General features: G+C 38.9%; 1 protein-coding gene across 6 annotated transcripts in view; it reads right to left on the bottom strand.

The window, feature by feature from the left end:
• Positions 1-13,950, bottom strand: part of LOC124163549 (transmembrane and coiled-coil domains protein 2) — a 410,710-nt gene that overhangs the window by 154,423 nt on the left and 242,337 nt on the right. For all 6 annotated transcript variants that reach the window (XM_046540530.1, XM_046540532.1, XM_046540528.1 and 3 more), the window contains one exon: positions 683-956. In XM_046540530.1, coding sequence (XP_046396486.1) covers positions 683-956 — 274 coding nt within the window. The remainder of the gene's footprint in view (positions 1-682; positions 957-13,950) is intronic.

Below are 13,950 nucleotides of genomic sequence, written 5' to 3'. Positions count from 1 at the left end.
AATCGGGAGTCTGCTGTGCATTGGATATTCCTTTCAGTGAGTACAGCGAGATTCACATTATTCAAATGAGTGAGTGAGTGACTGGCAGAGCCTTTGACTTGATGAGTACGTGTAAAAAATATGGCCAAGACATTCGTGCTACAGCAAGAGCTTGGTATTACGAGGTATTTCGATTCAGAGTGGCGCATTGCTAGTGAACTTGAAAGCAATCGGAGTCACCTATTTTAACCGGTAGTGACGGAAATAATAACTCCGAAAACAGGTCTGCAACATTTATTTTGCCAGCCACTAAATGTCTAGGCATCATCATTACAATGCATGCATACACACTGATTAAATCGTTTGGCACCATGCAACTACGTACAGCTTTAACGAAAGATCCAAAGCAGCATAGCATAGCATAGCAGTGTGTGGGGAGAAGACTCAGCCTGTGTGCTGATCGTCGATTGGTGCAAGTGACAAACTGATCTACGGCACCACACTGGCCTATCTACAGCAAATATAAGGTTTTACATTGGGATTCACTTGCTTGGTGAGACACAAAGTTTCGCCACTCACCGCCCCTCGACCCACCCTAGCAAATCCAAAAAGTATGCAAATAATGCAGAAGTAATTAATTTTATTACAGGCAAAAAATAAAAATTTGGACTAAGTGTGGATACAACAGATATTCTAAGCATACCATCACTAGTGGTTTGCTCTCCCCGGATCAGTTCTTTGGTGCGGCGAATCTTGGACTGCATGTGCTCAATGGCTGCCCGTGTCCTCGCAGCATCCGGCGTCTCAGCGGCAGAACACAAAGATCCGGCAGCAATGGAGCCAACATAGTCAACGTCATCGACGGAGGAGGCAGGGGGAGGGGTGGCCGAGGGCCAGGTCGCCTCCACTGTTGAGCCAGGGCCCGATCCATTAGGGGGCGCTGGCGTGACATAAGAAACAGAGGGCAGGTACACGTCCTGCAAACAACAACATCAGTCAAATATAAGGGCTGTCATTTGTGAGGGCACTGGAAACCTGCAAATGTTGCAAAATTAAAAAACACTGTCAGCACAGGAGAGGGCACAAATAACTCAAACATTCCCCCATGCACTTCCCAATGGATGTAACATGCCATTTTGGCCGTGTTAGCGTGATTCGGCTAATTTGGACACCATTTTGGGTATTTTAAGAGCATGTGCTGGCGCGGAACGACAATACCGCTGTTGTTCGCAGGGTTACCTTAGAAACACAGGGCATAAAGGTGGCAATTTAGCAGAAAGGATGGAAGGGGTTACCAATATTGTAATAATGCAACATAAAGAGCCAATCACAGGTTAAAAAAAAGGAACTACTGGCGAATCAGGTACCAGAGGAAGTAAAGGGGTAATGGAATGTTCTAGAACAAAAAGGAGGGGAAGAGACAAAATATAAAGGCACTTGCCAAGCAGGGGAGACGTCATCAGTCTTGAGTCAGAGTCAGTCATTAGCAGTCGCATTCACAGAACTGATCGCCATTTTGAAAGAGAAAAGGGAAGACAATGTCTTTCAATCCAAATGAGGAACGTTAATTGGATTTACATTACGGAAAATTGGATAGCAATTATCGACGCCAGTGTTCGGAGAGGCAGGGAGCACAGCATCTGAGGAGGAATCCAGCGATGTGTTAGCAGATACTGGGGACTTGAATATCAGCAGAGGTCACGTTGAAACCATTCTAGAGAAACGGGAAGGGATTGGACCCCATAGTTGCAGTGCCAGTGAAGTAAAACTAACATTATAAATATACATGAATATACTTGCAACAGGAGCACCTATTATTTGAGTGATTAACTGAAGTGAATTCATTTTGAAGAATAAAAGGGTCATTGTAAAATCTATGTATTTTTCCAGTGTATGATTTTTTTTGCATGATAATCCATTAAGCCTAGCCACCAAGAACAAAAAAAATGGGAAAAAAAAGATCCCTCTCAAGGTAAGCAGTGTTTAAGTGTACCTTTTGGGGTATCGGGCCAATAATTGCAGAACGTCGCATACTCTAGCACCGCATGACGTAGTATATGTAATTGTACCCCGGAATTAATAGGCTATAGGGTTCTCAATAAGAACGATAGCACACAGTAAAAGATTAATTTAAGGAAGGTTACAAGGAATATCTCTTAAAATCTCCAACAGGCATAAGCATCTCAACGAGCTGGATGCTGGAGGTCGGGAACTGGCGATTTGATAAAACCCTGTGGTAACCCTGATTCAAGACTGTACTTACATTGAGAAATATCCCGATGACAATATAGATTAAGTATTTAACTCCATTCTGTAGGTCATCAACCACTTTCTTCTCTTATTTTTGTCCTTTGGAACACAAGCAAAAACCTTCTCCGAGGAGGAAATAGATGTATTTGAGTGACGGAGCACTATTCACGACTTATGTTTGGTTTTTATATTTTTTATTTTAAAGATCTATGATGCTTCAACAAATACAAATACACCTATTGTGTAATCAAATGATACAAGTGTGTAGCATAGATCACAAGAATTCTTCTTTGAAAGAAATTTATTTCTCTTAGTCAATGCAATCAACTTATAAGTCTTTCCAAATCTGTCAAAACAATCCACAAATGTCAGAATATTGCAAGGTGTTCAAGTGGAATGTATAAAGAAACATCAAAATATTGGCTACATTGTACAGGCACTAATCTGTGATCAGCTGTGCACATATGTACTCTCAAGCTCCATCGTCGTCTTCAAGTGCCCCCCACCTCCTGTTTTTCGTGTCCTTAGGGAATTTCATGTTTGATTCCTCCCACTTACTAAAATCCATCAGAAACAATTTAGTCTGACACAATCAATTCTGACATCAGTGTTATTGAATGGCGCCATTTCACCAACTTGTTCAATATGACAAATATCCAAATTGGCCAGAAGCACTAATTGTGAGTTAGACGCAGAAAAGTTTTTCTTGAGGAACAATGATTCTGTACAAGAGAATCTGAGATAAGTGTGTGCACCCTGAGATCAAGTTGATGACTACAATGATATCCAGTGTAGTGAGCATTTGCTATAATTAGATGAGCTAAATGTTGCATGTTATGTTTGTGGTTACATTTTTCAACTGTTCCTAAAGAGGCAGCAATGTTTTTGTTACCAACATTGAGGACTCTCCCGCCTAGAGAAATCTGAGAAAGAGTTGGGTGGTAATCGTGGGAACTTGCTGGTCCCAAAAGATGAAGTTTTTCAGGTGTTGGCTGGAAGGGAGATGATTTTTCAGTGTTTATTTCCTGATTGTGTGAGTAGCGAATGTGTGAGTGAGTGTTTGAGGAAGGTGATTGATGAGAATTGGTCATCACTCACACTGCCATGTGACACAGGCGGATTATTCACCACCACCTACGTAAAAATAAGATTTTTTTGGGATGAGCATTTGCAGAACACACAGGGAATAGGCAGTAAATACCACCAGTTATCTTTGATCTAATTTGTGTTACTGTTATTTTCAGTTTGTTTTACTGATTATGTCAAGCAATTAGAACAATATTGATGTACAGTAACTTTCAAAAGTTTTAGGACAAAGTTTGTGGCGCCACTTCTGCTTCTCAAGAAAATTTAGTTTCCCTTACTCCATTTGTTTTCCTTGCTCACGCACTGCAAATATTTCTCTTCCATGTGAAGATATATGAACAAAGAGGGAGAAGTTACTTGCTAAATTTATCGTTTTGTTTCGATCTTTGATGGATTTAATGATTAATTTCGTGTGCATACTCTGTGTCCTTGCTCCGGTTTTCACTGCTGGTATGATATTATGTATTACAAAAATCTCAACGCCAGAAGCCGTGGTGGCGTAGTGGAGTTAATGCGATGTCGTCATAGTAAAGGTTGTTGGATCGATTCCCCTGCTCGGAATTAATATCTCAACATTATTTTTCCTTGTAACTCCTTTTGCATTTAATAATGGGTTTCAAATACTTGAAATTCGCTGTAACCGTTATATACTTTTTAAAATGGTAAATGGTGATATACAAGTTAAGAATTGGGCAAGGGTTGACTTATCATTTTTTATGGATTGCTAGTACACATTTTGAACGTTAGGGATTTGCAAAAGGGGTAACCGTAACCCGACGGTAAGGGGCGCATTAAAACCCAGCGTTGGTATTAACTTAGTGATTTTAGATTGGCGATGAAGGGTCATACATAGCAGTTGATTATTGCATTAATTAGTTTAGAAAGCTGTTGATTATTATGATTTTCTGCAATGAGCACCATGCTTTATCACACGTCTCTTGAGACGAGTGATAAAGCACAGTGTTCACCACCACAAACCTGTCTAGGGATTCAAAATAGAGCTTCGAAATTAAACTTTTAAATGCACTATTTATAAAAATTCCCTGGGCAAGACCCCCGGCATGGGCTTCCCCAATATTTTTTTATGAGTCGGCACCCCTGCATATATATCATTATTAAAGATGGCGGAAATAAGGAATTCGCCAATATTTGAATCCTCTTTCAAGTACTGTGTTAAGGCGAACGACAAATAACTTCAATTGCGCGTTCAGAGCACGTTAAAAAAGATAGGGAGTAGAGAAAGCTGGCATCGGCTTTCTCTTGTTCTTAACGAAAGGCGCCAAGGGTCTGAACGTCACATGCAATGGACAGATATTTTGTACTTGCAGTGCTACCCACACACCACTCAGGATGGGACGACATTCAACAGAAAAATGTCCACCACCACCAGATTTTTGAAAAAAGCCCTCGGAGAGAATTACCTATGCACTGTCAAAACGAACATCTGTCTCCGTGAAACCCCACTCATGCTATACACTTACCGTAGCAGGCACATAGCGCTAGAGGGTAGTAGAGCTCAATAACCCACTACAACTCTTAAATAATTTCAAGTTTTTCTAACTTAACTGAGAATCGTTTAACAGATAAACCTTTAAATATTGAAAAATGAAAACTAAAGGAATGAAGTAAATTCTATTACCATGACAAATTATAAAATGAATCCCAGGTAAGTTAAATTTGTGGATATCGATCATCTCTCCCCGAATAATCAAATAAAAATGACTTAAAGTGAAAATAATAATTAAATAAATAATCAAAAATAATTACTTGCGAACCCAAAACTTATGGAAGACTAAAATTGATAATTTTATTGCCGTGTTTTTTTTTCAGTACATACGCATAAAAAATAATTGTAAATTTTCGTAACATCTTTTATCGACCAATAAAAGTAAAAAAATCAAAACATGATACAAAAATGGCAAAGCTTGCAAAATTATTCTTTGGAAGGCGTAAGCGTTGGTTTTATCTAATTAATAGCGAGTAATACCGCCATTATTTTCTATGACCGCCTCCAGTCTGGAGCTCATAGAACGAACCAAATTCTCGCACACCTGAGGACGGCGTCCAATCGATTGCCATATTTGGTGCACATGACCAATTTCTTTCTGTGAATTTTCTAATTTTTATGTTTTAACTTATCAAAATTTAGATATTGTGGTTTTATAAAGCAGTTAATAAAGTCCAAATTGTGGCGAGCCATTTATAACTCGGTTTGGTAAAAGTGCACTCCGTAAACTTTCCCCGTATGTAAACTAACCTGAGTGTACACTACACATTTGGGTTTATTCTGCACTAGTACCTTCTGATATACAACAGTTTTTGCTTTGTTATTAGACGCACGAACAAATGAAGCGGATAGTTTACCAACACTGAACATGACACATATAATTGTTCATGACAAAAACATGGATTTCCTAAATTCAGACTACAAACACTCAACGGTTGACATAGTAATTAGCTAATCATCATCGCGAATGAAACACGAAGCCGAAATTTGAATTTATTTGAACCCTAAGGGCATATCAGATGGGATCATGGGAATCCTTGGAATGAGAATATCCTCATCTTTTGGATTGCTGATGTCTTCTGTGGAGTTTAGGGGGGGGGGGGGGGAGGTTGAAGGGGTAGGTGGAGGTGGGGAGGGATTTGCTGGTGGCTACTGAGCGACGTTCAGCCCTGGCGGTTTGAACGCTGTTTCCACCCAGGTGTGCTGGGTGAATTTTCTGGTAGTATTTCGATTTAGGAAAGGGAAAAGCACTGCTTGAAGGAACTATTTTGTGTTGGAGTACTGGTTCAACGAATGGGGGGGACTTGGTGGAGAGGCGATGACTGTTCATTCGAATGGATACTGCTGTGGTGCATTCTCCAATGTAGTAGGCAGGGCAGAAATTGTAGGATAGTCGGTAGATGGAATTAAAGGAAGAGTTTAAAGGAAAAAGGAGAAGAGGAAGATTTGTTGATGACTGGTGGGGAGGTGGAGCGAAACAAGAAGCAGCACTTGCATCTTGGGCGGTTGTATGTTGAGGAGGAAGAAGATAGGGGGGCAGTGCGGGGGAGAGAGGGGCGTGTGGATCGGAATATTTGCGCACATTGGGTGCCTTTCTGTGGGTGATAGAAGGGCGGGAAGGGAGGAGATTGGAAGTACTTTGGTTTGCGCTGATGATGGCGTAGAGGTCTCTTAAAATATTTTTTATTTCTTAGGGCTGTTTAGGCCTTCTTCTAATTCATTGGATAAAATTCTAGATTGTGCATTCGCAATAGGGTATAACATCAATAGGTTTCCACTACCAGCTCGCCGATTACTTGGATGAATCCATTCCGACAAATTAGTTGGATCTTTGCATTGATTGAAAACTAGAAAACACATTCAACACAAAACCCAAATGAAGTAGTATGTGATGATTATAGAGGCTATTTGCTGTATGTAAGTCAAGTTGGACGTCATATAATGACGCACATATCACCCGTCTCAAGGGACGGGTGAAAAAGTATGGAGCTCATTGCAGAAAATCATAATAATCAACAGCTTTCTAGACTAATTAATGCAATAATCAACTGCTATGTATGACCCTTCATCGCCAATCTAAAATCACTAAGTTAATACCAACGCTGGGTTTTAATGCGCCCCTTACCGTCGGGTTACCGTTACCCCTTTTGCAAATCCCTAACGTTCAAAATGTGTACTAGCAATCCATAAAAAATGATACGTCAACCCTTGCCCAATTCTCAACTTGTATATTACCATTTACCATAAAAAAAGTATATAACGGTTACAGCGAATTTCAAGTATTTGAAACCCATTATTAAATGCAAAAGGCGTTACAAGGAAAAAAAATGTTGAGATATTAATTCCGAGCAGGGGAATCGATCCAACAACCTTTACTATGACGACGTCGCATTAACTCCACTACGCCACCACGGCTTCTGGCGTTGAGATTTTTGTAATACATAATATCATACCAGCAGTGAAAACCGGAGCAAGGACACAGAGTATGCACACGAAATTAATCATTAAATCCATCAAAGATCGAAACAAAACGATAAATTTAGTAAGTAACTTCTCCCTCTTTGTTCATATATCTTCACATGGAAGAGAAATATTTGCAGTGCGTGAGCAAGGAAAACAAATGGAGTAAGGGAAACTAAATTTTCTTGAGAAGCAGAAGTGGCGCCACAAACTTTGTCCTAAAACTTTTGAAAGTGACTGTACATATATGCCTTTGTTGTAGATGCTTACCTTTTGCAAATATAAATCTTTTGCCACTAACTCATCTATTTTTTCAATGTGTGCGTGCTCTTTCCTTGATGGCTTCAGCTGTTCATGCAGATATTTGATGACTAAATACTGCTATTGACTTAGGCTAATACAATATTAGCTTTGCTTCCAAGGTGTAATTTTCCAATTTAAGTTCCTCTCATTGTAATTTAAAGTGCTGCTATTTAATAAGGCTTAGTTTGGTTTAATTTCATTTGGGGAGTAAGGCAAATTTCTGGAAAAGAAAGTAAACTTCACAAAAGGTTTAGAACTAGGTGCCACCACAGAAGAATTAACCACCAGAGTGCTGCATGCCAACATTATACCTTCATGAGCTCCCTCATGGGAGCGAGGGGAGATTCTTCCCCTCCTCTTTTCCATCATACTCCACTCCATACTACTCCACTAAGACTGTGCCGCAACCTTCACATCAGCTGGCTGCTTTTTGTAGCATAAAATATCATTGTCCCTCTCCTCATTCTACCACCTAATAATTTTTGCATTAAATTCGACCTAATGGCACTAAATCATCCCTAGATTAGAAGAGGCTACCTTCTAATCCTTCATCCTGATCGAATTTGGCTTGAATTATAATGTGACAACTGGCGACATGAAGTTACTCCCCGAAGACAGCTACTACATTAGTTTGCTGGAAGTGCACAATGAAATATGCCCATTTCAACTCTAATTAATAGCTGTGTGGAGTCTATTGTTAAGCCAATTTTTACCCATTTTTTTCAGCCTGCCCTTTCAAAAGAGGATATCCAATATTAAACATGCAGTTCAATGGAGCATCCTATTTTTGATATATTCTCCACATACAAACCCTGGAAGGGCTGAGAAATTGTTCCTCTCCACATTTCTTCAATTGTGAGCTTGCATATTCCTTTCTGGTGGATGAACATTAGGTGGCATCATAATTTAGAAACAGGCATCCCCCGAGTTACGAATGTCTCGACTTCAGTCTCGAAACCTGTCGCCAGTTGTCACCTTATGTCTAGAAATCTGTACTTACATAAGTGATAACCGTGTTTCAAGTGATTACGTTAATATTCGAATGCGAGCACGATAAAGTAGATATTCCCTCGTATACCCAATGGCAGAAAAAATATGAAATAGTTATAGAGTTTTTTATGTGCTAAACAAAACAAAGTGACCCATTTTTATCATTCCTCGAAGGAATTTTCATTAATTTGTGTAGAAGAATCGCTTATAAGATATTCTGGTTAATATAGGTAGGGTAATGAGTAGATATCAACTGAAAATAAGCACGAAGAAAACCAAGATCTTAGTATGTAGCAGAAGAGAAGAAGTCAAGACCAACATTAAAATAGGGAGGCAAAAACTGATAGAGGTGGATGAATTCTGTTATTTGGGAAGCAAGATAACTAGTGACGGGAGAAGCAAGAAAGAAATTATCAGCAGAATAGCCCAGGCGAAGAGAGCATTCCACCAAAAGAGAGACCTGCTTACAGCGGGAAACTTAAGTATGGAAGTAAAGAAGCAATTTATAAGAACCTACATCTGGAGTATGCTCCTTTACGGAAGTGAGGCATGGACAATGACCGCAGCGGAGAAAGCAAGGATAGAGGCCTTTGAAATGTGGTGCTACAGAGGAATGATGAAAATCAAATGGATCGACCGAGTTAGTAACGCGGAAGTCCTAAGAAGGGTAGGAGAGAAGAGAAGCCTCATGAAAACCTTAATAAGAAGACGGAACAACCTTATAGGCCACATCTTGAGACATGATGGCCTGATGAAGACAATCGTTGAAGGACAGGTGGAAGGCAAGAATGGAAAAGGAGGACCTCGAACAAAATATATGGAACAAGTAAAGAGAGATGTGAAAGAGAAGAAATACGTAGGAGTGAAAAGATTAGGTGATAGGAGAACTGAGTGGAGAGCTGCGTCAAACCAATCCTAGGATTGTTGACCAGTGATGATGAAATCTCAAGTCACCAATCAACGTGAAAATTTGCAGTTCTAGCAATGGAAGTGATTGCACTCACTCCTTACAGCTTATTACACAGCATACACACCCAAACTCCGACTTTCAACTATTTAAAAATTGTATCCTTCAGTTTGGACATTTCCATCAGTAGAATTAAAATAAAATGAAGTCCGGGCAGAAATCTATATTGCGGAAAAGAATTGGTTGGTACCAACGTAAAGGCATTGAAATTTTGAGTGTTGGCAATGTACGCTGCGAAAAAGTGAAGAAAAAGTTGACACACGATATTAATTGCATAATTGTTCACATGTTTCTGGCGGTTATCGTGTTGTATTTTGCAAAGATTTTATTAAGCTGCATTTTCTCGTTCTCTCATGTTGTGTGCCAATGTAAATGAATACTGCGTTATTGAAAGCTTTTCCCCACTGACTTTGTTGCAAGTTAATAAAGATAAAGATAAAGAAATATTTACTGTTCTTGGACCTTTATGGTCCACTAAGAACATACAAAGGCTTACATTCATATTAGAGCTCAGTGCACAGAAGAATAAGATACATGCAAAAAAATAAATTGTAACAGAATATAGTGGAATATTGGTACAATTACATTTTTTCTTGTAATAGCATTTTAGTGAACATTAGATTTTTAAAAGACATCAGCGATTTTGCGGTTTTGATTGGTTCTGGAGTACCATTCTATAGCCTTGACCCAACAACTGAAAATGAATTATCAAATGCAGTGGTACGATGCTGAGGAACAATTAAAAAATCGGCTGATAATCTAGTTACAACATTGCGATATTTCTCTTTACTCTGAAAAAATTGCATAATGTATTCTGGCTGTTTGCAATTAAAAAGTTTGTATAAAAAAGAGGCAAGCATGTATTGCCTCCTTGTTTTTGCTTTAAGCCATTCTAATTTAGAGAAATAACGGGATATATGTTCATCTTTTTTAAGATCATAAATGAACCTAAAACACATATTTAACTGCCGTTGAATCAGGGTGTTAATCTTTTCGGTTAGGTCATTATATACAAGGCAGCAATAATCAATATGGGGGAATATTAACGAGGATACAAGTTGCTTGCGTGTATGAGAGGGCATAAGGTTTTTATTAGAGATGTGCGAATAGTATCCGCGAATACTCGAATACCTCGAATAATAGAAAGTATTCGATATTCGAGGTTTCGAATAGTTATGCGAAAAGTACCGTCTCGAATACCTCGAATACTTTGAATTTCGCGTCACACACTGTCGCACGTACGTCGTTGGTAGTTGAATTGGAAAAATGTAGAGAACTGTAATCATTTAGTGCTCGCAGCGCCGTTTTACGCAAGTTGACAAAGTACATCAAATTCGTGGATTTTAGCGGTGAAAAGAGTTCTACGAGGGGAACCGAAAATGGTCGGGTGAAAAAATCCGAAAATCCCCGATTCCCCCCACCAGGAGAACCTCAGTGCCGTGGGATAGCAACCTTAGGGCATTTCCCACGATCCGCTATCCCCCTCCATTCAGCACTCGCCTCACCCACTCTGAAGCTTTCCTCTTCTCCAAAATCAAACAAAAGGTCCCAGCTCGCACAGGGATCGCATTACGAAGACCCCTGCTTCGAAAAAAATATCGAGTTACGAGAACAATAAAAACGTGTTTCACGCCCTCCCCCCTTTTCTCACCCACTGACCTTTTTCTGGCTACCTGCTTATAAGTTCCCCATTTCTGGAGGTCAACTGCTGTGTGAGTACCGTGGGATACTTACATTAGCGCATTTCCCAAGATCCGGTATCCCTCTCCATTCAGCGCTAGCCCGCCCCCCTCTGAGGCTTTCCTCTTCTTAGAAATAAAAAAAAGGTCACAGCTCGCGCAGGGATCATATTACGAAGACCTTAGCTTCGAAAAAATACCAAGTTACACGAGAACAATAGAAACGTGTTTCGGGCCCTCCCTTTTCTCCCCCACTGACCTTTTTTTTCCTACCAGCTTCGAAGTTCCCTATTTCTGTGGAGGTCAACCGCTGCATGAGTCATCTATTAGCACAAAAGGTGTCTAAGAATGACTTTCGTCAATTGATGTTACACCTTTACTGAATTGAAATATTAGTAATGTGCGCGTAATTTCAAAAAGAATAAGACCAAACACGACGTATTTCTGAGTTTATTTAAGCATTTTACGCAAAGAAATAAATATCAAAATACGACGGAGACTTAGCATTCTGGCGAAACTCGATATGAGCAGCAGAGCTTCTCGGAAGTTGATGCAGTATTTTTTTCCGAAAACATATATCAAGTTTCAATTTATGAGTGGTGCTATAAATCTTTATTGTTACAGTCTCAGACTAAGGGATATTTTCTCAGAATATTTGGTTTCTCCCTGATAGCAATTCCAATTCATCTTCTTATCTCGTGAGAACTCCCAAAGATGGACTGAAAATAATTGAAGAAAATCCGGTGGAAAAGAGCTTGTATTTTGCAAAATGCCTCAGATTGTCAGCTAGCACTTGGCAGCAGGAGTGGGGGTTAAGCGATGTTAGTTGAATTAATTATATGCCCAATTGTCTCCATAAAATTAAAATATTCATTAATCAGCTAAATTCCTGTTCGAATCATTTAAAGGAAATCAAAATTACTCCCCAAAATCTTGTGTTGCCTGCTGCATAGGCAACCGAGTCAAACATTCCAGAATTCATCATTTAGTATTCGAGGTATTCGAATATTCGAGCAATGATTTAATATTCGAATTCGATATTCGAATTCGAGAAATCTGCTATTCGACCCATCTCTAGTTTTTATGAATTTTTAGCTGAAACAAGATCATGTTGATCTTATTGCTGATGGTTTTAACATGGTTTTGCCAAGACAAATTAGGCATCAATAAGACTCCAAGATTTTTAACGGAGTTTGCATATGATATTTCGGCATCACCAACAAAAATCTTGGGCAGAACATCAAAGTCGACAGGATTTTATGTCACGATTTTTTGGTCAAGAGTGAAAAATTATTCTATCTCCTAAAATTAAGATTAAGCTACAACAGTTGCGTTTCATAAAGAAAAAACGGGCAATGCATATTTTTTGATTTTTATTTACAAGAAAGAATTCACTACCAAATACTAAAAAGAATTAGGCGAAAATAGCAATAAATAAGCAAATTATTAAGTTTTGAATAAAGGCCAAAGACAAAATTAGCAAAATACCCATGGCACTTGTACCAATCCAAAAAGCCGGGGGCACTCACTCCAAGGGTTGGTTAATCTTCCAGCCAAGTGAATTCATCAAGTCAAATGCTTTTCATATTTTAATTCCAAAGACTAAATAATACTCATCGGAAGTGTTTGCTTATACATACTTATATGAGATGGCACATAAATGATCTTCCAAATCCAAAAATGTAATATTTGTCTAATTTGTTTTGCACCTTATAATTCTTGTTGTCATGAGCTTAAAAAAATATGTTAAATTACTGTTCCATTTGATTATATTAGAGATGGGTCGGTTCCGGTACCGCCGGTTCTTGGTACGTACTGCCGGATCTTGGCCTGTGATACCAGTAACAAGAAAAGATTGCATTAAGTCGGTACTTTGTAACCGGCTCGGAACGGTTGAGTGCCATGAATATGTATGTACCAACGAACAAGGACATGTACAGGTCTCCACCTTAGATACACATTAGGACTTTCATGAGTGCAAACTATCCTTATGGTCAATGAAATACATGGACTTGGTGATATTTAACGCCTGACATTGAATAACAAATGAAGACTACAACCTTCAAGAAAAGAAGACTGGTTTTCCCACAAGATAAGTAATATTATGGTGCCAATGAGCATATGTGCCCTTGATTATTTCTTTTAAAATGTATGACATTGTTTCACCTAACATATAACTTTGCCCTATTGAGATATGTACATTTGTAAAAGTGGCAAAAATCGCTTGACAAATAAACTATATTTCAATAATTAAATCTCAAGCTTACTGCTTACTTATTGTACTTATCGCACATGGAATTAAACTTAAGGGCAAAGCCCCAAATGTAAGGCTAGTCTTTGCACAAAAAGGCTATCTGTACTAAACCTTCTCCTCCGCTTCAGGCCTCTTTTCAATAAATTAGGTATTTCTATTGAATGCCGCTTAAACATGCATACTTACAAAAATTGCTCGCATACTTCAATACCAATCTTATTTCATAATCCTTACGATAAAATGTACAGGGAAGGTCCAAATATTCCTCTGTACTATTGAATTGCTTTTTTACTTCAGTGCTCAGCTGCTAGGAGACTCCTCATATTGAGGAGGACCCTCTTCAACCAGTGTAATTCTACTGACTACATATTGCCTTCTTTCCATTTATCGTTGGGAAACAAGCCAGTTATGTGCATGTGATTTACACTGGAAACTAGAGATGCATAAATATTATCCGCGAATACTCGAATACCTC

The sequence above is a fragment of the Ischnura elegans genome, chromosome 8 (assembly GCF_921293095.1).
Source record: "Ischnura elegans chromosome 8, ioIscEleg1.1, whole genome shotgun sequence".
NCBI lineage: Eukaryota > Metazoa > Arthropoda > Insecta > Odonata > Coenagrionidae > Ischnura > Ischnura elegans.
Note: the sequence above shows the minus strand (reverse complement) of the source record. Positions and strands in the feature narration are given on the sequence as shown.